The 26,292-nt window shown below is 40.5% G+C and overlaps 1 protein-coding gene across 4 annotated transcripts in view; it reads left to right on the forward strand.

The window, feature by feature from the left end:
• The window catches only part of DYRK4 (dual specificity tyrosine phosphorylation regulated kinase 4), a 66,646-nt gene that overhangs the window by 13,494 nt on the left and 26,860 nt on the right, over positions 1 to 26,292 (forward strand). For 2 of the 4 annotated variants that reach the window (XM_084880337.1, XM_084880334.1), the window contains exons 3-5: positions 795 to 888; positions 7,562 to 7,591; positions 25,635 to 25,751. In XM_084880337.1, coding sequence (XP_084736463.1) covers positions 802 to 888; positions 7,562 to 7,591; positions 25,635 to 25,751 — 234 coding nt within the window. In that variant the 5' untranslated portion in view covers positions 795 to 801. Of the gene's footprint in view, positions 1 to 599; positions 889 to 7,561; positions 7,592 to 25,634; positions 25,752 to 26,292 lie in introns of those variants that run through there. The other 2 variants (XM_084880336.1, XM_084880335.1) reach the window with 2 other exon arrangements.

Here is a 26,292-nt window from a genome sequence, read left to right on the forward strand (position 1 = left end):
TCATAACCATAAACCAGTGAATGGCAGGCAAAATTCAAACACATATAGTCTTTTTTTCCCTTTAATTAGTATATTTTTTATGTATTGGAATGACACTGGTTAATAACATTCTATAATTTTCAGGTGTACAAGATTATAATTTGATATCTTTGTACCCTGATGCATGCTCACTACTTGAAGTCTTTTTCTTCCATTACTATAAGTTTGTCCCCCTTTACCCACTTTGCCCTCCATCTACTCTCCTTCCCCTCTAGTAACCACCATTCTGTTGTCTGTATCAGTGAGTTTGATTTTGTTTGATTTGCTAGTTTGTTTTATATTGCACATATGAGTGAAATTGTATGATTAGTGTCCTTCACTGTCTAACTTATTTTACTTAGCACAATAATCTCAAGATTTATTCACATATTGCAAATGGCAATATCTCATATTGTATGGCTGTGTAAGATTCCATTGTAGAAATGTACCACATCTTCTTTATCCAATCATTAGTCCATGGACACTTAGGTTATTTCCCTTATCTTGGCAATTGTAAATAATGCTTCAATGAACATAGTGGTGTATATATTTTAATGAATAAATGTTTTAATATTTTTCAGGTAAATATTCAAGGAGGCATTACTAGACCCTATGGTAACTCTATTCCAATTTTTTTTTTAGGAGATTACATACTGCTTTCTATAGTGACTGCGCTAATTTACATTTCCACTAATTCTTTGCATCTCTGCAGTTGGGAGCCATTACTTACATTTTGCTCCTACTGCCAATTGATTTTTTTTACTCTCCCTCTACAGGACTAAAATGGATGCAAAAAAGCCAAACAAAGGCAGTTTTAAATCCTTCCCAACATTGAAATCAAAAAAGAAACCAAATCTCACCTTTGTAAAGGTAAGGGTCCTAGAATTTCACTTGGGGAAGAGAGTGGTATCATCATGAAGACTTGGGGGCCTAGAACCCATATCCTTAACCACTCTATCCCATGCCTTTTGCTGAATAATGTCAACTCTGGTAAATGTTGTTGTATACAATTCCTTAATATACAATACTTATATTAATCATAAGGAAAGTAAATTCTGTTGCAGTTCCAGTGACAAGAATTGTAAAAATTGAAATAAAAAATCACACTGAAGATAAACTCATTTATGTTGTATTTTATGATAACTACTGGCAAATTGACAATATCACTTAAAATACCATTTGAACTTATAATTATTATCTTTACATTGGCAATTATTCTAATGGGCCTAAATAAATGGCTTTTCACCATCTATTTATTTTCTCCCAATTGACTTATCATCCAATGAATTGAATAGGCTTAAGTAAGGAAATGCAAACAAGTCAATAACTGTCCTCAAAACATAAAAGCTAGAGTTTCAGTTCTCATTATATTAATGAGAATGAAAAGAATGAATTACAACCTTTTCACCTAAAACAATAGTGAAGATGAGCAAATTATGAATCTCAGCATATCAACTTCCCTAAGCAGGTGTTGAAATGTTTTTATATTTAAATAAATTAATAATAATTTATATTTATTTCATGATATTTAATATGTTATAAATATGTTTATAATAATTAAATAGTTCTGTATGAGTCTTGGTAGTATTTCAGCTAAGGGAATTTATTAAATGTGATTGTTTAATAATTTCACCTGGCTTTAAGACAACATGTCTTAATTTAGTATTCAGTAATATATGATTATTAATATTTGTAATAGTAACATAATTATATTATTAATAGGGGCCCAGCGCATGAATTCGTGCACCTAAAAAGGAACTGTATGTCATGAGGCTATAGTGGGCACAGGGGCGGGTGTCGGCCCATCCTCCATGCCCCCACCCGGTCAGCCCTCTGCAGCCTTGAGTTCCCTGTCTGCCAGTAACCCTGCTCCTGCCACTGCTGCTCCCATGTGCTGACTGAGGGTGCAGAGCAATTCGGGCCAGCACCAGCAGTAGGTGTGAGTAGGGTGGGTGTGAGTGGCAGATGTGGCCCCAATTGCCCCTCAGGAGCAGGGTGAGTGAAGAATCCCTGAGAAATTATTGGGGCTGGCAGCTGCCGCTTGCACCCGTTGACAGCGCAGAGCAATCAGGCCCAGCGCCACGCAAGTGCCAGGCAGGATCGTGGCACACAGGAGCAAAGAATTTTCAGTAACCTCTAGAGCACATGTGTCAAACACAAGGCCCGTGGGCCAAATCCGGCCGGCCAGGCCTTGCAATGTGGCCCGCACCGCGCTGTCATCACTGCACTCCGCTGTCAGTTTATGACATTGTCAGTTTATGACTGTTCAGTAAACCATTCGGCCCGCGATTTAGGCTGGATTTTAGATTTTGGCCCCTTCTCTGATTGAGTTCGACACCCCTACTCTAGAGGCTAACCCCAATGACAGTGATTGGCACCACGCCTTGTTCTGGCACTCCCACTCACCTGCCCCACCATCAAACCACAGCCAATGATTGCCATGTCCCATACTCTGTCGCCTGCTGCTGATGGCCACCATGTTCCATGTGCACCCCCTGGTGGTCAGCACATGTCATAGCAACCAGTTTTTAAGTTGTTTGGTTGTTTCGCCATTTGGTCTATTTGCATGTTAGGGTTTTATATATATACTAGAGGCCCAGTGCACAAAATTTGTGCACAGGGCAGAGGGGGAGGTGTCCCTCAGGCCAGCCTACACCCTCTCCAATCTGGGACCCATTGAGGGATGTCCAACTGCCTGTTTAGGCCCAATCCTCGTAAGACATCCCTCATAATTGAGGACTGCTGGCTCCCAACTGCTCACCTGCCTTCCTTCCTGATTGCCCCTAACAGCTTCTGCCTGCCAGCCTGATCACCCCCTAAACACTCCCATGCCAGCCTGATTGATGTCTAATTGCTCGCCTGCCAGCCTGTTTGCCCTCAAACTGTTCGACCCTAACTGCCCTCCCCTGAAGGGTTGATGATCCCCAACTGCCCTCCCTTGCAGGCCTGGTCCCTCTCAACTGCCCTCTCATGCAGGCCTGGTTTCTCTCAACTGCCCTCTTCTGCTTGCGTGATTGCCCACAACTGCCCTCCCTTGCAGGCCTGGGCCCTCCCAACTGCTCTCTTCTGCTGGCCATCTTGTGGTGGCCATCTTGTGGCCACATGGGGCAGGAACTTTGACCACATGGGGGAAGTCATCTTGTGTGTTGGAGTGATGGTCAATCTACATATTACTCTTTTATTAGATAGGATAGAGCCTGGTGCATGGATGGGGGCCAGCTGATTTGCCCTGAAGGGTGTCCTGGATCAGGGGGAAGGTTCCCTTGGGGCGTGGGTCGGCCTGGGCAAGGGGCCTGTGGTAGTTTGCAAGTCAGCCACTCTCCCCAGCAACCCAAGCAGAGGCCCTGGTATCTGGAATTTATTTATCTTCTACCCTGTTTCCCTGAAAATAAGACAGTGTCTTATATTAATTTTTGCTCCCAAAGATACGCTAGGTCTTATTTTCAGAGGATGTCTTATTTTTCCATGAAGAAGAATATGGTACACATTTATTGTTAAATGAAAATAAAGGAAATTTATTACCTGTATACGGTACGGTAGTACGGTAGTTGTCAACACAAACCAGACAAACTGTGAATCCTACAGTATCAAGAATTTACTCATTTATTCAATGACAATCATGTCATCATAACAATCCAATTCCTGAATTTCCTGGTGAATTTCTTGTGACTCCATTTCTTTCAGAATCAGTGGACCAAATCTCATGTTTAGCAATAGCACTGTCTTTAAATGAGTACTTCTTGTCAAGGTAGCCTGCTCGCAGTGCATTTGCAATGCAACTGTCAGTGATTTTCTCCCATGAATTCTTCACCCAAGTCACAACTTCTTGCAGTTTAGGTTTCACAAAGTTTCCACGCTGATTTCTCTCCATTCTATTTTCAATGTAGTCATTAATTTCCATGCGCAAATTGTCTTTGAATGGCTTGCTTATTGCAATATCAAGAGTCTGGAGATAGGCCGTCAATCCTGCGGGAATCATTATCTGATCTATTTTTCTTTCGTGAAGAAATGTCTTCATGTCTTTAGCGCGGTGAGTGCTGGCTGCATCCCAGACTAGCAGACCTCTTTGGCTCCCTCGCATAACAAGTGGCAGCATTAAATCGACCCACTTCCTTATAACTGCTTGTGTGGCCCAGGCTTTTTTAGTTTCAAGAATAAAAATGCCCAAAACATGTTCAATCTTTTCCTTCTTGCCCTTAGAAATGATTAAAGGTGGGATTTTAGTGCCATCCAGACTAATTGCTGAAATACAGGAAACACGAGCACTTTCGTAAGCAGTGGAGGGAATGTACACTAAGGAGGCACGCCGCTGTTCAATTGTTGTTTGAGATGATTGGCCCATAAACACTGCAGTTTCATCCATAGCAATCATGTTGGAAAGATTGTATTTAGAGAAGTCAGCATCATTAATAAAGGACTTGAATGCAAGTGCTCGCTTAATAACTTGAGTATCTTCCAACCTAAACAATGTTGTACTGGTAGATCTTCTTAAAGACAGTTCACTTCGCTGAAGGAAATTATCCAGCCAGTGTTGTGATGCTTTTAAGTCTTCAGGGGGCTATGTCAAACTGTGGTGCCATTGCAAGGGCAAATTCTTGAATCTGAGCCCTATTCACAACCAAAGCCTTTGCTCTCCTGTCAACAACCCATTCACAGATCAGGTCTTCCAGCTCAGAAAATAATGGTTGCCGACCTGATCCACACTTGCGCTTTTTAGCATTTCCCTTGTTCACTTGTTCAAGATTACCATACTCTGCTCGCCATTTTTGGACCAATCGGATACTCAATATCTTCTCTTTGCAGAAAGCAGTAAGAGTTTGGCCCCAAGAGTCTTCCACGATTCCTTTCTTGTACTCCACAGAGTAGTTTTTTTCTTTTTGCGCTCATTTCTAGGGGTAAAGAAAAGGAATTGGGGTATCAAGGTGGGGGGAGGGGGATCACTTAAAATGACACAGGGGGGATCAGAGGGGGGAATCAAAATGGCACAGGAGAATCAGAGGGGGTATTACCATTGTAGTAACCCCTTTTGATCCTCCTGTGTCATTTGATTGCCCCCTCTGATCCTCCTGTGTCATTTTAGGTGATCTCCCTCCCCCCACCCCTGTGCCACTGAACACCTTCACCAGACATCCCCCCCTACCACTTTATCAGACATTTACCCCCTGGGGCCTGCCTGGAGACTGTCACTGGGCTTGCTGGGGCCTGGATCTGGGCTGGAGCAGGGTCTGCCACTGACTGAGAACCTTCAGTCATCATGAGGGTGGCCTCGAGCATCAGGTAGTGTTACTAGAGACAGACCAGCACTCACCACCTTCACCGCGTCCCATCCGCTCTAATCCTCCTGTTCTTCTACATGCATCTGCGAAAGTCTCCTCCTCTCTCCTGCCCCATGCTCACAGCTCACTCCGACCTCCGCTCCGCCTCCACACAGCAGTGAGGTCAGGACTCCTCATAATGTCACTGGTTGCTAGATGTCAGTCGGGGCGGCCCCAGCAACCAGTTTACGGTAAATTAATTTTCACTCTGAGACAGAGCCTAGGAGGGTCTTATTTTCGGGGGGGATGCCTTATATTTCACTCAGAAGGAAACCTGTAAGTAGGTCTCATTTTTGGAGGATGTTTTATTTTTGGGGAAACATGGTACAATTGGAACTTTGTAGCCTGGAGCAGAGCCAATCATCCTACTCGCTCCATGGTGGCAGCCATTTATGTTGGAATTTATGTATCTTATATAATTGAAACTTTGTAGCCTGGAGTGAAGGCCTGAGCTGGCCAGAGCTGCAAAAGCTTGGCTTCATCCATCACCCAGGGCAACCCTAGCCTCCTGTTCTTCCAGCTCTGTGGCTGTCGCCATTTCTGTTGAAATTTATTTACCTTCTATAATTGAGACTTTGTACCTTGAGAGGAGGCCTGGGCCCACCAGGGTGTGTGGAAAGCTTGGCTTCCTCCTTTGCCAGGGAAACCCAAGGCTTCCTCCTGCTCTCTGTGGCTGCAGCCATCTTGGATGGAGTTAATTTGCATACTTGCTCTGATTAACTGATGGGCATGGCTGATGGGTGTAGCAGAGTGATGGTTAATTTGCATATTACTCTTTTATTATATATAATAGCATATATATATACATTTGTGTATATTAGAGAGAGATAATAATATACAGTAAATAGTAATATACAATTCCTTTAAAAATGAACCATTCCACTTATTTAAAACATGGTAAAGTATTAAAGATCCATCTATGATAGAGAATCCTTTGTGTTTGATGTCTATGGAGAGTCTGCATCCTTGCTTAGCTGTCAAGAATCATAGAACTCTCATAATGGCTCTTGGTTACCCTGGCTCTCTCTGCCCTGCAGGAAAATGCTCTATGTTAGAGTGCAGAGAACACACTCTCCTAAGGAGCTCAGTTGTCTCAGTTAGTCAGTTGGAAGAGTTTTAACTCTTCTGTACCTCTATTCAAAGAACACTGAGTTGCCTCACAGTCGGCTTATGGGACTTGAGGAGCAAGCACAACTGTAGGGTCTCAGGATTGGCCATCTCAGAAGAAGAACCTGAGAGAGACCTCAGGGAGGGAGCTCTGTTAAGTTAGTATGCTACTTTACAATTTCCCTGACAATTGCTGAGTAAGTGCTACACAGTATATCTGATGGCATGCTTAAGACACATTTTCCATTTCAGCACTGGAAGATTAGGTACTTGTGTTATTTCTCTTTTATCTTATCCTTTAAATCATTCCATTGCTAAATACCATCTTTTTTTTTCTACCACATGGGGACAGATGTCTACATAAACACCAGCTATGAGACCCTGGTTAGGTTATTAAGTCTCTGCTGGTTGTGAAACTGGAATAGTTATTCCTACTTCTCCTGATTGTAGTGGGATTAAATGAAATAAGAGAACCTGGGCTTGCAGCCTGGCACATACTGGAAGCCCAATAAATATTGACTGCATCTACCTTCCCCACTTCTCTCCCTTTAACAGAAAGTAGTTTCATGTAGGTGACCTACTTATTATTACTAGTGAGTCTCCCAGAGTAGAAGAGTGTACCTGAGGGCCATTCATTGGGACTCATTTCTGTATCTCATTATTACTCCATAGGAAAAACAGATAAACAGTCTGACCGTTTGGTGTTGCATAGGAACCGAATTCACAGTCAATTATAACTGAAGAGAGAGAAAAAAGCAAGGATTCCATCCAGTTGCCAGTTTTGTCTAGGTTTTCAGTGTGGTACACTATTAATTATGGTAAATAATTTACCTTTCAAATGTAAGTGGAAAGCTCAGACTAGAAATTATAATGGTCACAGAACTAAGAATTAAAACATTTAAACTATAACCACAAGCAGCCAATCTACAAGTGGTGGCTCAATAAAAAAATGGTAATATAGGGTGGGGCAAAAGTAGATTTAGTTATTCATATGGAAAGTAATACAATAATCAATAAGTAATTATACAAGAACTAGTAATTATACAACATAACATCTATGTTTAGGGTCCATTTGGGTTCTGAGAGAGACCACTTACCTACTTTTTCCCATTCTCTCCTAGGGCCCCACGCGTCCTTCCAGTATCTACAGAGTAAGTACTGGTTCCTTTGTTCTGCATTCCCATTGGAGCTCTCAGTTAGGGGGAAGAGAAGAAAGACTTGCATTTACCTTCAATTGCTATGATTAGGATGCAAAGCAAGTGGGCATGGCGACCACCTCTGAATCTCAGCATTAATAAGAGAGAATAGAGAACTTCCTCAGGCCATGACAAATAGATAGTCTATCTGTTTGACATTGGAAGTGTGGATGAGGAGATGTTAGAAACACAATCCCACCCATATGTGTGTTCATCTTTTTACATTTGCTCCTTTCATCACCCCCATTTTACAGAGGAGGAAATTGAGACCCTAAGATTAAGCAAGTTGCCTAATTCTGCTAATAAAAGCTAAAATCAGGATTCAGATTTTATTCTGTAAGTCATTCAAGTCTTTTAAAAAATGATTTTTAATATTCTTTTTAAAAATGTTTTCATTGATTTCAGAGAGGAAAGAAGAAGGGAGAGAGAGAGATAGAAACATCAACGATGAGAGAGAATCATTGATTGGCTGTCTCTTACTTGCTTCCTACTGGGGATCAAGCCCCAGGCATATGCCCTTGACCAGAATCAAACCTGAGACCCTTCAGTCCACAGGCCGACACTCCATCCACTGAGCAAAACTATCTAGGGCAATTACTCATGCTTTTTAAAGATTGCTTTTTATTATTAAACTTACTAGTAGCCTTGTGCAAGAATCTGTGCTATTAGCTCCCTGCTGTTTGCCTCAGCTGGCCATCTGCCCATCACCACTGGTAGCTCTCTGCTGTTCATAGCTCACTGCTCGACCCTCCTGTTGCCCTCCACCACTTATAGATTGGTTGTGACATTACGGTGTAATGGATAATTAGCATATTCCTGTCTTACCATATAGGATATTGAGTATATATTAAAGAATAGTAAGTATATGTGTAAGGTATAAAGAATAATACACAGTGAACACTCTTGTGTGTATCCTACACATAGTTTAAGAAAGAAATACTCTGGTGTCCTCCTCATCTTATCTCACCTGTTCACTGATCCCTCTGAGATAACTGCTGCCTTGAGTTTGACATCTATTATTCTATTACTTTTCTGTTTTGTTAATCCTCACCAAGGGATATTTTCCCATTGATTTTTAAAGAGAGTAGAAGGGAAGGGGAGAGACAGAGAGAGTTAGAAATCGACGTGAGAGAGAGACATAGATTGGTTGCTGACCAGGGCGTGGATCAAGCATGAAACTGAACTATGTGTCCTTGACAGGAATTGAACTCCTGACCCTTTAGGCTGCAGGCTGATGCTCTAACCACTTAACAAAACATGCTAGGGCTCCATTACTTTTCTTTATGTGTTTCTAAGTCTCCTAATCTACTTAATCTTTAATTTTTCATGTTTTTGTGGGATACATAAATACTTGGGATCCTACTATTTTGTTTACTTCTGCAACTCACTTTTCATGTTTAGTATTAAGCTAGCATACATGGCACAGCATCTGCTGGCTTTCTCCTGGTTTGGGCAGACCTCCATTCTGACTGACCACTGTCTGTGCCCTGTAGATACTATGAATATCAACTCTGTTCTTGGGAATCTGTTTATAAATAATTTCACTGTTATATTCAATTGTATGACATATTGCACTTCTTTGATTGTTGGTGGGCATGTGGCTTTTTTCTTGTGTTTTTGTTATTTTAAGTGATGCTGCTGTGAATGTTATTGTGCAGTTTTCCTAGTGCATACATACAGGGGTTCCTATAGTATACACTTCACAGGGGAATTGCTGGGCACAGGGTATGTTGATACTTAACTGTACCAGACAATCTCAAATGGTGTTCTGAAACATTGGTACTTTGCCATTAGTAGTATGTATGAGTTCCAGTAGTTCCACACCCTTTTTATCACATGATATAGTGTGGCTTTTTATTTTACCTATTTAGTTGATGGGCAAAATATTGTAATGTATTTTAATTTGCATTTTGATGACTATTAATGAAATTGAGCTACTTGGTCATTTGTTTCCTTTTCTGTGAGATACCTAATCATGGCTTCTCTGGCTTAAATATTTTTTGTGTGTTGTCTTTTTCTTATTGATTATAGAATATATAAAATATATTTTACAAAGAATAATTCTACAAAATAATACTATAAAGACTATATAAAAATATATAAATAATATGTAAATAAATATAAATATATACATATATTCATTTATAAATAAATACAAGCTATTCAAAGAATTTACTAATCTTTTGAAGTTGTGGGTTGGCTTGCCCATTTTTTAAAAATTATTATCTAAGTATGTTTTTTATTGATTTTAGAGAGAGGAAGGAAGAGGGAAAGAAAGATAGAAACATCAATGATGAGAGAGAAACATCAATCAGTTGTCCCATCAAGTGACATAGTTATAGGGATTATAATTAACAATTTCTTAAAATGAATGATGCCCTCTGGAATTAAGCATGGTGAGCTGGAGGAAGGGCATTTCAGGAAGACAGAATAACATATGCAAATGTATAGCATAAATCTAAAACAATGGGAATAAAGCCTTTGAAATCATCCACTCTAATCCTCATACATGATACACAAATCCACTCTATATTATAGGGAATTTAGTGTCTAATTTATATAGTTAATTTAGAAGGAACACTTGCTTTCTTTTTTTTAATTCTTTATTACTTAAACTATTACACATAGTATTACATGTCTCCTTCCCCCTCCCCCCCGCCCCGTTCATTTCTCCCTGGCCACCTGCACTCCCCAGCACATGCTCTTGCCTCCCTAGTGTCCATTGGTTATACTTATATGCATGCATACATGTCCTTTGGTTGATCTCTTAACCCACCCCCAATCTCTGGTGGCTTCCCTCTAAAGTTTGACAGTCTGTTCGGTACTTCTCTGTCTCTGGATTTATTTTTGTTCATTACTTTATGTTGTTCATTATATTCCACAAATGAGTGAAATCATGTGATATTTATCTTTCTCTGACTGGCTTAATTTGTTTAGCATTATGCTCTCCATATCCATCCATGCTGTTGTGAATGGTAAGAGTTCTTTTCTTTTTTTACAGCAGTGTAGTATTCCATTGTATAGATGTACCACCATTTTTTAATTCACTCATGCTGATGGGAACTTAGGTTGTTTCCAAATGTTAGCTATTGTAAATTGTGCTGCTATGAACATAGGGGTGCATACATTATTTCTGATTGGTATTTTGGGTTTCTTAGGATATATTTATAGAAGTGGGATCATTGGGTCAAATGGTTTTTTAATTGAGTTTCCTCCATCTCTTTTTTCATTGAGTTCCATTTTTAATTTTTTGAGGAAACTCCATACTGCCTTCCACAGTAGCTACACCAGTCTGCATTCCCACCAGCGGTGCATGAGGGTTCCTTTTTCTCCACATCCTCACCAGCACTTGTCATTTGTTGATTTATTTATTTATTTTATTTTTAAAGTTTTTTAAAAATATATTTTATTGATTTTTCACAGAGTGGAAGGGAGAGAGATAGAGAGCCAGAAACATTGATGAGAGAGATACATCAACCCAGCTGCCTCCTGCACAACCCCCACAAGGGATGTGCCCGCAACCAATGTACATGCCCTTGACCGGAATTGAACCTGGGACCTTTGCGTCTGCAGGCTGATGCTCTATCTACTGAGCCAAACCGGTTTTGGCCATTTGTTGATTTATTGATGATAGCCATTCTTACAGGTGTGATATGGTACCTCATTGTCATTTTGATTTGCATATCTCAGATGATTAGTGACTTTTAGCATGTTTTCATATGTCTCTTGGCCTTCTGTATGTCCACTTTCAAAAATAGTCTATTTAAGTCCTTTGCCCATTTTTTAATTGTTTTTTTTTAATCTTCCTTTTGTTAAGATGTATTAATTTCTAATAAATTTTGGTGATTAGGCCCTTATTGGACATAACATTGACAAATATGTTCTCCCATGCAATGATCTTTCTTATTGTTTTGTTGATGGTTTCTTTTGCTGTGCAGAAGTTTTTTATTTTGATGTAGTTTCCTTTGTTTATTTCATCCTTAATTTCCACTGCCCTAGGAGCTGTATCGGGAAAGATATTGCTAAGACATAGCTCTGATATTTTGTTGCCTGTGGATTTTTCTAAGATTTTTATAGTTTCTGGTTTTACATTTAAGTTCTTAACATGTTTTGAGTTTATTTTTGTCCAATTTTCCCAACATTATTTATTGAAGAGACTATCTTTACTCCATTGTATACTCTTGCTTCCTTTGTCAAATATTAATTGAGCATATGGCTTGGGTAGATTTCTGGGTTCTCTGTTCTGTTCCATTGGTCTATATGTCTGTTCTTGTGCCAGTACCAGGTGGTTTTGAGAACAGTGGCTTTGTAATAAATATAGCTTGATATCTGGTATTGTGATTCCTCCAACTTTGTTCTTCTTTCTAAAGATTGCTGCAGCTATCCAGGGTCTTTTTTTATTCCAGATTAATTTTTGGAGAGTTTGTTCTAGGTCTCTGAAATATGCCATTGGTTTGCATTAAATGGGGTTTGCATTAAATCTTTCAATTGCCTTTGGTAGCATGAACATTTTAATGATGTTGATTCTACTAATCTATGAACACAGTATATTCTTCATTTTTATCTTCCTCCATATCTTTTTTCAATAGCCTGTAGTTTTCTGAGTTTAAATCTTTTACCTCCTTAGTTAAGTTTATTCCTAGACATCTTAATTTTTTTTTGGTGCCATGGTAAATGGGATTGTTATTTTGTTTCTTTCTGAGAGTTTATTATTGGTATATAAAAAAAACCCATAGATTTTGCGTGTTAGTTTTGTATCTTGCTATATTGCTGAATTCATTTATTAAATCTAGTAGTTTATGTGTGTGTGTGTTTTTTTATGGAGTTTTCTATGTACAATATTATGTCATCTGCAAATAATGACAGTTTTACTTCTTTTCCAATTTGTATGCCTTTTATTTCTTCTTCTTATCTGATTGCGATGGCTAGCATGTCCAGTACTATATCAAACAGGAGTGGTGAAAGTGAGCATCCCTGTCTTATTCCTGTTCTTGGGATATGGTTTTAGTTTTTGCCCTCGCTAGAGTTTCATCAATCTTGTTTATTCTTTCAAAAACCAGCTCTTGGTTTCATTTTTTAAAAAATCTCTATGTCATTTATTTCTGCTCTGATCTTTGTTATTTCCTTTCTTCTGCTCACTCTGGACTTTTCTTGTTGCACTCTTTCTAATTCTTTAAGTTGTAGAGTTAGATAATTTATCACCGTTTTTTCTTGTTTTTTTGTTTTTTGGGTTTTTTTGTTGTTGTTTGTTTTGTTTTGTTTTTAAGAAAGGCCTGTAGTGCTATAAACTTTCCTCTCAGGACTGCTTTCACTGTGTCCTATAGATTTTGGATTGCTGTATTTTCATTGTCATTTGTTTCCAGGATATTTTTAATTTCTTCTTTGATCTCTTTAGTAACCCATTCGTTGTTTAATAACATGCTATTTAGTCTCCAAGTGTTTGATTTTTTGAGATTGTTTTTATTGTAGTTTATTTCTAATATTATGCCATTGTGATCTGTGAAGATGCTTGATATTATTTCAATCTTCTTAAATTTGAAGAGATTTTGCTTGTGTCCCAATCAGTATGGGGTATATCTTTGAAAATGTCCCATGTGCACTTGAGAAGAATGTATATTCTGTAGCTTTGGGATGAAATGTTCTGAAGATGTTGATTAAGTCCATCTGACCTTCGAGTCATTAAGATTACTTTGTCTTTTCTGGTTTTTTGTCTAGAGGATTTACCCAGTGATTTTAATGGGGTATTAAAGTCCCCTACTCTGATTATATTATTGTCAATCCCTTCATTGATATCTTCCAGAAATATTTTTAAAATGTATTTAGGTGTTCCTGCATTTGATGTATATATGTTTACCAGAATTATATCCTCTTGTTGCATCAATCCTTTTAGTATTATAAAGTGGACTTCCTTATCTCTTATTGTGGCCCTCACTTTGAGGTCTATTTTGTCAGAAGTAAGTATTGCTACCCCAGCTTGCCTTTTTTTTTTTTTTTTTTCATTTCCATTTGCCTGGAAAATATTTTTCCATCCCTTCATTTTCAGTCTTTGTGAGTCTCTTGTCCCTTATAGACATGTATATGGTCATGTTTTCTTATCCATTCAGCCACTCTATGTCTTTTGATTGGAGCATTTAGTCCATTTATGTTTAAGGTTATTATTGATAGGTACTTGTTTGTGGACATTTTTATTCTTTATACCTGTGTTCCTTCTTCCCTTTCTGTTTCTTCTTTTTACAACAGTCCCTTTGACATTTCTTGCATTGCTGGCTTCTTAGTGATAACCTCCCTTAGCCTTTCTTTCCTTTTCTTCTTCTTCTTCTCCTTCTTCTTCTTCTTCTTCTTCTTCTTCTTCTTCTTCTTCTTCTTCTTCTTTTTTTTTTTTTTTTTTTTTTTTTTTTTTTTTGGTCTGTGAAGCTCCTGATTTCCCCTTCAATTTTGAATGATAGCCTTGCTGGATAGAGTATTCTTGGATTCAGTCCCTTGCTTGGCATCACTTTTTGTTCTTCATTCCATTCCCTTTTGGCCTGATATGTTTCTCTTGAGAAATCATTTGATAATCTAATGAGAGATCCTTTGTAGGTAACCCTCTGTCTCACTCTTATAGCCTTTAAGATTCTCTCTTTGTCATTAACATTTTCCATTGTAATTATGATGTGTCTTGGTTTGGGTCTTTTTTGGGTTCATCTTGCTTGGGACTCTGTGCTTGTGTGACATTTTTCTTCCCCAAATCAGGGAAGTTTTCTGTTATTATTTCTTCAAATAGCTTTTCTAATCCTTGCTCCTTTCTTGTCCTTCTGGCACCCCTAGTATACATATGCTACCTCATTTCATGTTGTCTCAAAGCTCCCTTAGGCTCACCCACTGCTTTCTAATTTTTTTCTTCAATTGCTGTTCAGATTGGGTGTGTTTTCTGCTCTATCTTCTAACTCACTAATTTGGTCCTCCACTTCTTCTAGTCTATCTCCATCGTGATTTTTTGTTTGTTTTCTTTTTTTTTTTACTGTAGATATCTCATTCTTGGTTTCATCCTGATTCTTACATAAGTTGTCGATTTTTTCATCCATTTGATTTATAAACTGTCTAACCCTTACTCTGAATTCTTTTTCTGATATGTTGCATGCCTATGTTTCATTTAGTTCATTTTCTGGCAAGAAAGTTCATTTTCTTTCCTTGGAGGTTGTTTCTTTGTCTTCCGATTTTTGCTGGGTTTTGTTTTTTTTCTTCTTTCTTTCTTTTCTTTTTTTCTTTTCTTTTTTCTGGCCCTGGGCACCCTGCTTGGGGTTTGAGAGGTTGAAGATCCTATCAGGGAAATGGTCTGGAAATCATTAGCCCAGAGGCTGGGTCTTCCTTGAGTAGCATGCCTTTATTGTCTCTGCTCTGAGTTGTATCTCCTTCTCCCACAGATCTGGTCCCTCAGTTGTCTACTTCAGATGCTTGGGGTGAGGAGAGCACGTGCACAGTTCCTCTGATGTGTGACTCCCTGTGAGCCCTCTGGCATGCAATTCACTGTGTGGCCCCAGCACCTGTGGCAGGGTGACACCCTAGGTACCTCTGGTAGTGCACTTGTGGCATGCTCCTATGGCTCTTGACTTGGCAAACCATTTTGTTCCAGTTCAACCACCTGGCACCACTTTCTTATGACTCAGAGTGAGGCGTGTGCTAGATTGCTCTGGGTAGCCCCTGCAGGACTATCTCAGAGGTTGGGGAGAAGCAGGTGCAGGTTGCTCTGGGTCACACTATCAGAGATCCTCTGTGGCCTGAGTGGGACACGTGCTGGTTGCTCCACATTGCCCAGAAGCAAGACCCTGGGTGACATGGGTGTAGGCTCCTCTGAGCCACACAGTCCCTGCTTTCTTATAGCTCAGAGTGAGGCACATTCTGGGTTGCTCCAGTTTGCTCTTCCTCAATGTGGAATAGGGTGTGTTGCCCTGGGTCACTCAGTCTGCCCTGCCTTGTCACCTGGGGTGAGGTCAGCACTGGGTTGCTCCAGATGGCCCTGGCAGAACTGTACTGGGGGCTGCGGTGGAGCAGGCATGGATTGTTCTGGGTTGAACAATCAGAGCTCCTCTGTGGTCAAGATTGGAGTATGCTCTGGGCTGCTTCGGGTCACTACAATAGCATGTCCTGGGGCTTGGGGGGGGGGGGGGGGAGTAGGCTCCGGGTGGCTCCAGGTTAGGCCAGTAGCGTAATTCTGGAGTCTGGGGTGGGGGTGGGGCACAGAGTTCTCCTTGGCTTGCTCTCACTAGATGTCTTGAAGCCAGACCCTAGGACATTGGGTCCCAGAAAGCTGGTGAGAGACCTGGTTAGGGAGCTCACTCTGGTGGCTTATGCTCCCTGCAGACATCTGAGAGCCTATTGAGAGGTACTGCACCACTCACAGCTGGAGCATGGTATTGGTTCCACACAAGTTATGGCTGGCAAGCAGCATTTTCTAGGCATTTTTTGCCCTTCTTTATTGAAAATTTTCTCCTCAGCTGTGTCTAATTTGTTAATTCAGGGTGGATGGTCTTCGATTTAGTTGCTTTTCTAGCTTGGCTCTAGGAGGAGGTGCACAACACTGCTGCCTATTCAGCTGCTATTTTCTCCAACCTGTTCAACACTTGTTTTCTGATTTATTTATATCACAATAAAAGCATTATCTTATTATTAATTAGAGACCTTTACAAGAAATATACTTCATAATCCCTTCACACTCAGGTTCATGGCAGGACATAAAAGAAGTCAGAAGAAGTCATCTGATAGCAGCATGATGCAGTAGAAGGGTACTAGAGTGCATAGATTCTAAACTCAGATTCCCAACTGTTTTGTTATCTGGGACAAGTCATTTGGATACTTTCTTAGCTTCTTTTTCTCACCTTTAAAGTGAGGGCATTTAACTACAGGTTCCCTAAGGTGACTTCTAAGACCATGATTTTCTAAGCTCCATGTCCAGAGACCCTGAACGAGAAGCTCCCCCCAGGCCTTCCAGTGAGTGCATTAGAAAACAGCTCCAAGCTTCTGGGCTTACAGGCTTATGCTCTTGCCCTTCCCTGGAGCTTTAAGGGTAGCCAAGGTCTTCTTCCATCATCACCAGGGCATAGCCTGGTGGGAAGGCCCCTGGGAGGACATGCATCAGCTGGATGAAGGCTTGATCCTCCCTAGAGACTGATCACATTCACTTTACTAATGGGTCTCCAGGAGCTAGCCTGGACTGTGGGTGTATCAGAAGGCCACTACCTTCTGGCTATGCATCCTGAGCTTTCTCAAATACAATAAAGGGGCTTTAAGAGCAGAATCAGCTAGAAGAAGCAGTGAGAGAGAAGCTGTGGTTTGCCTAAAGTCTGCCAGCAATAGTAGCTTAGAAATGTGAGAAGTCTGGCACCTCCCTCTTTCTCCCAGCTCTCTGTGGTGCACTTCTGATGTTTTTTAGAGAATCCCCAATTAGAGGCCAATTGGTTTCTCTTCTCTCTCCTCATCACACCCTCTCCCTACATTAATGCATTTGTTTTGATCTCTTGGCTGTTATTGCTTCTGAGAAAGGATTGTGGAGCCTGCAAGGAGGAAGCCGTGATTTGAAACCACATAACTTGACCTTTATCTGCCCACCCAACCTTGACCAGGCACTTGGGGATTTTTTTAATTTTTAATTTTAATTTTAATTTTTTTAATGGGGAGGAGGCAGAGACAAGAAGGAGCCAGCTGAGAAAAATTAAAAAATAGGTGTGATTGAGGCAGTGTAGTTTGATGGAAGTGTGCCTTTCTGAAAAGGCTGGGTGGCTTCTGGGCAGGGGACCAGGTGGCTCTAATCCTTGTTGAGAGCCAGTTGCTTCCTCTCCTGAACTTTACAGATGAGGACATCCAGGGTTCCACCCAAGGTAATAAGATGAGACCATGTGACTCTGGGTTCTGCTCTAACTAGCCCTACATAGGGAGCAGCCATATTATCCTTTAGCTCTCAGCAGGAAATGTATTCCCCTGTGACTAGTGGGTAAACTGTGCGTGTTGGGGGTGGGGGCTTGGCATGATGAAAAGGCAAAACAGGGAAGCGGAAGTGGAGTGGCACCAGGAAGAGGATACTGATGTAGGCATAGAATTGGAAATTTCACCTTTCTGTGCACCTCCTTCCTCCATTCTGATGTAGAAGTGATAAGTCAATGATTCATGGGAATGGGCTCCTGCCTGAGAGGGTTTGCAGAATCTTCTTTCCCTAAAATAACCATCCCTTTCACCAGCTCCCAGTGCTAAGAAGTCTTCTTTGAGTAGAGATTTATTTATTTGGAACAAATAAATTTTGGCAAATTCTCTTTGAAAATGCAATAGCCTTTGAGAACAGCATATGGGAGGGGATTTGCTTGTATGAATTAGCTTATTAGGGGCTTTCTTTCCAAAGGGAAGTCCAGGGAGCAGGAGAGCACTGGCCCCTAGTGGGAATGGAAGCCATGTAGAGTGGACACACTGGGGAATGGGTGGACTTCAAATCTTTGAGGTACTAGTGCTTCCTGCTCTCTCAGTCTCTCTCTCTTCTTTCCTTCCTTTCGTTGGCAAATATATAATGCCTACTATGTGTGAGAAACCATGGTAGGTTTTGGGATTCTGAGATGAGACTCAGATCTTTTATTAAAGTGTTTTATAGTCCAACAGAGGGGGACAGATGTAAAACAACCTTGTGCAACCAACCTTGCAGGTTTCTGTGAATGAAGCAAATACAGAGCATGAGGTAGCAGAGGCTTATAGATGCAAGAGGGATGGTGACAGAGGCTTCACAGAGAAAGTAGTGCTGAAATGGGGTGGGGTGGGGGAGATTCACCAGATGAATGATAGGAGCTTAGAGTGGAGAAAGTGGTGATGGGATGGATGTTGGGAAAACATTCCAAGAAATAGAGCAGGATTAAAAGTGTTGAGATGTGAAATAGCAAGGGCTATTTCAAATAGCACTTGCATTTGAAAACTGCAAGTCATTCATAATGGCTGGAGCTGAAAGGCCAGGGCCAGGGCCATAGCGAGGGATGAGGCTGGGAGGGGGATGAGGCTAGGAGGGTTTTATAGGCCAGGACTTCTATGCCCCAGGGATTTAAGCAACAAAATCAGACGTTGGCATTAATTTCTAAGGTCACTTAGGCTTTGGGGGATGGACTATAAGATTTGGGGGATGGACTGGAAGAGAAGCAGGAAAACTACTGAGGAGACCATTACAATAGGTACCTGAACTAGGGATACTGTGGGCAAAGTGTCTTAAAGGAATAGATTCTTTCTAATACAATTATGCCTCTCATGATAATAAATTATTATCATGTTTGTAAAAAATTTGCAAGTTTGTAAAAAATTCTCACTCTCACTACTGCAGGTGAAAGGGTCCTATTTACTGCAGTCAGCTTGTAGATTTTCAGTAAGGACACTTCCTCATTGTATCATATAAAGAGGCAGCCTTCATTAGAAGCAACCTGCAGGTTATCCTGCTACCCCAGGAAAAAAAAAAAAAAAAAGATGATACTTAAATGAAAACCCCATCCCCATCCAGAGACACTCAGCACATCCAAGATTGGCTCTAGAGGTTACCCTAGCTTAGTCTTGTGATAATGGCATGGACATCAACACACAGGCACTGGGGGTGGGGGTGGGGGATCAGAGCCCTAGACGAACCAGCCAGAGGAACTGCTCCGGGGAGCTGGCACTTGGTGAAGGGCCTAATATTTGCCGCCATAGGAGTTCATTGTGGGGAGATAAGAACTCATAAAAAATGAGGATGGTACATCAACATCAATGACATAAAGAAAAACCAAGTTCAGCGGTGGAAGAGATTAGTTCCAAAAGGGGGTTTCCAAATTTGGCTGCTCAGAACTCAGCTAGGTGTTTTTTTGTTTTTTTTTGTTTTGTTTTTTGTTGTTTTAAGAATAAAGATTTCTGGGCTTTGCCACCAGGGAGATTTTGTATTATAAACTCTCTTTAGACAAATTTGAATACCCCTGGACCATGTGATTGTGCTTAGCACACTCCCCGGCACATAGATGTGCTCAGTAAATGTGGTAAGAATGATGTGTCTCTGTGATGCCATGTATCTCCCAGCTGGGGAGACATAAAGGAGCTGTTCTAAAAGAATCCTTGAGTCACAGGAACCAGTAACTGGACTAGTTTGGCATCTTTGCAGCTATTTTGCAATAATGCCAGAGATGTAGGTGGAGAGGCAGTGGGGGGAGGGGGGAGATGATGGTGAAGTGTACCTGGGTTTCAGCTTTCTCACCTTTCTGTGGATCAGCTTTTAAGCTGAACTCAGCTTCTATTTGAGAAAGGTGAGCTGGCTTTTGCAAGGGAATGCGATGGAATTTACTTATTTTTTTTTTAATTTTTTCTGAGAAAACAAATGAAGTGTTAGAACCCAACAGCTTCCAGCTCAGAAGACAGAGGCACAAGAGAGGTGGAGGAGGATCAGGATATGAGGCTTGAGGCTCCTTATCAGCTCCCCTGGTGCAGTTGGTTCAGGGACCAGGCCCTCTGGATCTGTCACCAGCCATGACTAGCACAGCTGGAGAGCGGGGGAGGGGAGGGGAGATCCCAACATTTGAATCCTTTCGCACTGCAAGGAATATATAGTATTTATAAAAATAATGGTATTTTTAAATGATGAGCAGTGAATGTTCATATAGAAAGCTTGGAAAATAAAGGATGTTCACATTAATTTTTCTGGTGGTGAGGCCTTTGGGGGCTGTGATGCACAGATTGGAGCCCTGAAAAGGCCCTCACGCTCCCTCTGATGCCCTGCCTTCTGAGCTCCCACCCTCCAGAGGTTTTGCCAGCTACCACTCAGCTCTAAGGTCTCAGCAGCAAAGGAATCACTTATGCTAGGTACTCCTGTGAATAGACTCCTTTTTACTCTGAGGAGTCTAAATTTGGATACAGAGTTCAAGATTGTTAGAGAGATTCCTACTATATCAGCTCAGAGGTCAGCGAGGGATCACAGAACAATGTCATGAAACTCATTGTTAAGGGAAAAATTCCGTTCGCCACCTGAATACAGGAGCTCGCACCTTCTTCTTTCTGTCTTCGGGGGATGCTACCAAAGAATGAAGTGTTGTTAAGGAGCATTGTGTGTCTCTTGAGGAAGATGCTTAAGACAACAAACTACTAAGCAAGTTCATAAACTTGTGTAACATACTGGTATCCCTGCACCGGGTGTGGTGTGCAGAGATGTGGGGGCTACCAGCTCTCAAAGTGGCCTGGTCAAGCCTGGGGCAGCTGGAACCCAGGGCTGCTAGCACCTGGCTGAGAGCTGCCTCTCTTCACCTCAGCTTGTCATACAAATAGTATTGTTTAGGGGTGGCATGATGTGACAAAGGTTGGGGAGCACTGTTGTATGCAACGGTTCTCAACCTTGGTTCCACACGAGGATGAAGATTGCATTCAAGACACACTCCCAGGATTGCTTGAATGACTTTCACAGGCAGATGTGATCTTGGCGATAACATCTTGAGAAATTCTGTGCACATCTCTCAGGGCTCGGGCTTCTTCCAGTGATGGAAAGCTCACACCTCACGAGGACTCGTGCTCCGTTCTGGGATAGCTCTAAACTTAAGAAATCCTTCTTTTAATCAAACCAAAAGCTAACTCTTTTTAAATTCCACACTGTGACCAGATCCTGTTCCTTAGACCCTGTAGAACAAGTTTGTAAAGTGTCATAAGCAGATAGTACAGAATTCCCACATACCACTCCCCTATTATTAATATCTTACATTTGTATGGTGCATTAGTTACAATTCATGAACAGATATTGATACATTATTATTAAGGAGACTCCATATTTTAGGCAGATTTTCTTAATTTTAACCTAATGTCTTCTGTCTGTTCCAGGGTTCCAGCCAAGATATCACATTACATCTAATTCTCATGTCTCCCCAAGCTCCTTCCTCTTGGCTGTGATAGTTTCTCAGACTCTTCCGACCCCCTTTTTTATGACCTTGACAGTTACTGGTTTGGAATTTGTCTGTTTTTCTCATTATAAGATTAGGGCTATATAGGTTTTGGGAGGAAGTTCACTGAGGTAAAGTACCACTTTCACCAAATTCTATCAACATACTGTCAATGTGACTTGTGACTGTTGATGCTGCCCTGGATTACCTTGCAGAGGCAGGGCTTGTCTGGTTTCTCTCTTCCCATGCTGGGCTTGTTGGAAACCAGTCACTCTGCACAGCATGCTGAAGGAATGGGCATTGTGCTCCTCCTCTTTCAGGGTGGAGTATCTATACAATGTATTAGAAATTCTTCTGCATGAAAGACATGTCTCTTCTCCCCTATGGATTTCTTTATTAAATAATTTATTTACATCAGTATGGAATCACGAAGATGTATTTTATACTTAGAGTTATAATCCAATATTATTTTACTTTGTTGCTAAAATTGTTCCAGCTTTGGCCATTGGCAGCTCTTTCAGTTGGCTCAGGTACTTTTCTGACACACTCACATCATTGTGGGGTTGAGGTTTTTCTTTGAACACTTCTTTACTTTCTGTCACTACAAGATCTTCAGGCTCATCTCATACATTTCCTGTCCCAGTCCTAAAATCAATTATTTCTCCAAGGAGCCTTCATTCCTCTTATTGGAGAAAGGAATTAGAAACCACGATCTGAGTGCTAGCTGCTTGCTTTTATTGGAGTGTTATTTCCTTTATGACCTCTCAGCTGACAAAGCAAAGAAGTGTGTGTATGTGCACACTCGAGTGCATATATATATCCCTCTGGTAAGTGTTTACTGTAAATATTTCTGTATGTAGTCTTCTGTACCTATATTAAGTTAAACATGAGTTTAAACATGATATCTCCAACTCTAATCCATTATCCATGATGGTAATGCTGATGTTGAGCATGATTATCTATAAATTTCCACACTAACAGTGAGAAACCAGGTTTCTACCATCTACATTTATTTATTAATTGTTTGAATCCAGTATAATATATGGAAGTATCAGAATTGTTAAACTCTCAGGAGTTTTTTCTTCTTTTTTTTCAGATTAATCATCCTCAGCTCCTTTAATAATTTCAGGCCCCACACCATCTGTGCATCCTGCATCACTTCTAGTCCAGGGTTTTCCTGTTTCACAAGAAACAAGAAAAGATCTCTCTTTTTCTATTTTACAAATGAGGAAAATGAGCTCTAGTAAACACTTACCTTAGCATATACATGACACTGGTTTAAGTGCTTTACATGTATGAATTCAATTAATTTTCACAACAGCCCTAAGGGGTTGGTACTATTATCATCCCCATATTACATTAGGAGAGATTAATAACTTGCTGAAGGCCAAACAGCTAATGAGCAGTGTGGTCGGGATTCAAAACCAGAGTCTGCTTCAGAGTCCGTATTGATGAGCATTATTTTATGCCCCATTGCTGCCAGAGGGATCTTTCTGAAATGCTGCTTTGCATATATCACTCCCAGCCTGGCAAACTGGCACAGTGGTTCACTGTTGTCCATAGGATAAAGACCATGTCTTAGTTTAGCATTTAGTGCCTCCCACTATCCAGTGTACACTGTCCTCCAGGTCAACTGCATGAGCAGTGAAGACCCTGGAGTGTGCCCAGATATTCTTGTTTCTCCTAATAAACATGCTGTCTGTCCTTCCTCCCAAGTACAGCCCAGAACAAGCCACATCCCTTCCAAAGAGCCTCCCTGTATTCTCTTGGGCAGACTGCATTCAGAGTGATCTCTTCCTTCTTTGTTGATACTCGTTGTCAAGCTATTCATTTGGCATTTAGTCTGGATTGTGTCTTGCTAATGTATTTTTTCATTTATCTGTCCAGTCTTCCCAATCATTCTCAATGCCAGCTTGTCAGTATTGATAATTATATGTTTTAAACCCTACAAACTTGATGAGAAGTTGGGACTCACTAAGATTTGCCATTGCAGTATTTGCTCAGATAGCATCATTGTCCATCCAATAGACAATAACATCATAATATCTATCCAATAGATAACATCATTCTATGTATAGTATACATTAGCTAATCAAATGAATTTGGTCTGAGACCATGACCCAGGCTCTATGCAGTCCCCTCTCCTATCATAACTCTATTCCAGAAGATTGAGATAGATTGTATTAAATAGTCCACACCATTACAGCTCTGTGGAGGGCTTAGCTATGATAGGTGATATTAAGTTGAAGTATTGTACCCTGTGCCTATTTCAATGCAGCCAGTGTACTAAGTTTTACAGGTGTGAGTCTGGTACCAGCTGTGCCTCAGCTTTGGATAAATGTCATTCAATTCCTAAGAGATCCCTGGGTTCTACTTCAAAGAATAGGACCTAGATTCAAACTGTAGGCTGTTTTTGCTAAACTTTAGTTATTTCTCAGTGCTACCTTCATAATCTTTGCCATATGTATATAGTACTCACATTATTTTTTAACTTAAATTTTAGTCTTATTTTAAATAATAACCACAATATTACAGGTTTAATGTGTTAATTATAATTTTCAAATAAATATTAAAATAAGAATTAACTCATAGATAGCTGTTATCTGTATACCATTCACAATTATGCCACATGCCTCATTGTGTGCTTGTCACCCTTTCGGACACACTGCTCTGTTGTTTTCATCTTCCCTCTCCACCTCTTTTTAGATGTGAAATCTCTTCTGATAAGGTCACTGGTGCTCTGGCTGGGTGCCTAATACTCTAGTGGGTTCCCTTCAAAACCACTCTGAGGGTAAAAGCATTCCTGGGCAAGACTATGGGCATTTTCTCCTCGTTAGCAAGAAAAGCTTTTTTTATCTCTTCCCGTGTCCTGGGGTTCTTTCTAGTTACAATTTTATTTGATAAAAAGGTTATGTGGATTTTTAAAAAATGTGTGCAAACCATAGGACAGATTAATCCAGGATAAATACTGCTAGAAAGAACATTTGTCTGAGTGTCCACTCACTCAGTCTTTTAGACATTCATTCAACACTTCTTTGAGTCTCTCTTAGCTCTTCCTAGTTTTGGGGTCAGGATAGCTGGCTTTAAGCGTATCTTGTTTACTGCAATGAAGCAAAAGAAATGTCTCAGTGGCTCGAGATGAAACCACGTGAAGCATTATTCCAATTCTCTTCCACTTGATCCAAATTGAGTGTAACCATTGTGTTCACGCTGAGAAGATATCTTCTAAGATCACGAACCTGAGAATGGCCCGATTATTGCATAAGGTAGGAAGTGATGCTTAGTGTCTTTTCTCTAGGAGAGGATGAGGGCAGGTGGCACAGCAGGGTACTTTGTAACAGGCATTTTTGTTCAACTCAGCATACCACAATGAGAAGATTCTATCCACACCACCATGCCCCATCTCCACATGATGTTAATTGTTCTATTTATTCATAGTCAAGCTACCTCTTTCCTAATCAGTCAGTGCAGGGTGGGGGAGGAATCCAAATGAGTAGATCAAGTCAATAATGTAGAGTAAGTGGGAACTATGTTGTACCAAGAAAAATTTTCAGGAAGAACTTTCCCATGTTGAGGTTGTAAGATATTACAGTGATGATAGTAATGGCTATCACTTATGGACTATTCTGTATAGATTGCCTTATTTACCTCACAGAAAGTATGAGGTAGGTCCCATTGTTGTCCCCATGGTAGTGATGAGATAATTGCAGCTTAGAGTGTTAACTGTTTACAGGGATTCAAACCCAGAGGCCATCTGCTTGATCGCTCTGATTTTCTCTCCAAGAACTTTAAAAATGAATCTCAGAGAGAAGGAAGGGGATGGAAAGAGATTAACCAAAGAACTTATATGCATTATCCATGGATACAGACAATAGTGCAGTAAGCCTGGGGGTGGCAGGCACAGGGTGGAGGGGGTTGAAGGGGTAAATAAAAGGGACATATTTAATATTTTAAACAATAAAGATAAATTAAAATTAATTAATTAATTAATTAATTAATTAAGGCCTAGATTTGGTTCAGGCTCATCCTTGCGGTGGGGAGGATGTTGGGAGAAATGACTCCCAGAGACCTTTTCTTGCCTGAGGCTTCTGCAACTTTTCCACTTTCTCCTTCTATAGGATACAAACACCAGCATTACTTCACTCCCTTTGGTGGATACCAAGGGGAAGAACAACATGGTTAACTTCCCACACATCAGCAACAACATCCTGCTGAAGCCACCTCTGCTGTATACGGTGAGTGCTGGGCAATGGGTGATCTGAGCAGGCAGGTGAAGACTTGATTTCAGTCCAAAACCAACGTTTAGAAAGGCCCAGGAAGGTGGGAAAAGCCCAAGTCAGCAAGGAGTTCGGTTTTAGTCCTGTTTTCACTTTTTACAATGAATGTAATTTTTCAGCAAATACTGTTAAGTCATTGACTTTTTTTTTTTTTTTTTTTTTTTTTTTTTTAATCTACAAAATGAGCTCTTCCAGGGTTATGAGGATTCACTGAGGAAAGGAAAATTGAAGTGTCTGGTGTACAAAACAAATTTTTTTTGGCTCCATTATTTCCTCCCTTTTTGAGGTAGGACCAAATGAGATAATGTAAGAAAGTGCCAAGTTAAAGGGTGTTATACACACATAAGCGTGTTTGTGTCCTTGGACAAGTCACTTTATCTAGTTAGGAACTGACCTTCTCAAGAGCAGCAGTAAAATATTGTTCCATAAATATCCTCCTACAGGGAGGTCACTGGAGGTATTAGGTGCATACTGTTAACTGCATAATGTACATGGATCT

Source organism: Pipistrellus hanaki (genome assembly GCF_964339955.1).
Source record: "Pipistrellus hanaki genome assembly, chromosome: 3".
Lineage (NCBI taxonomy): Eukaryota > Metazoa > Chordata > Mammalia > Chiroptera > Vespertilionidae > Pipistrellus > Pipistrellus hanaki.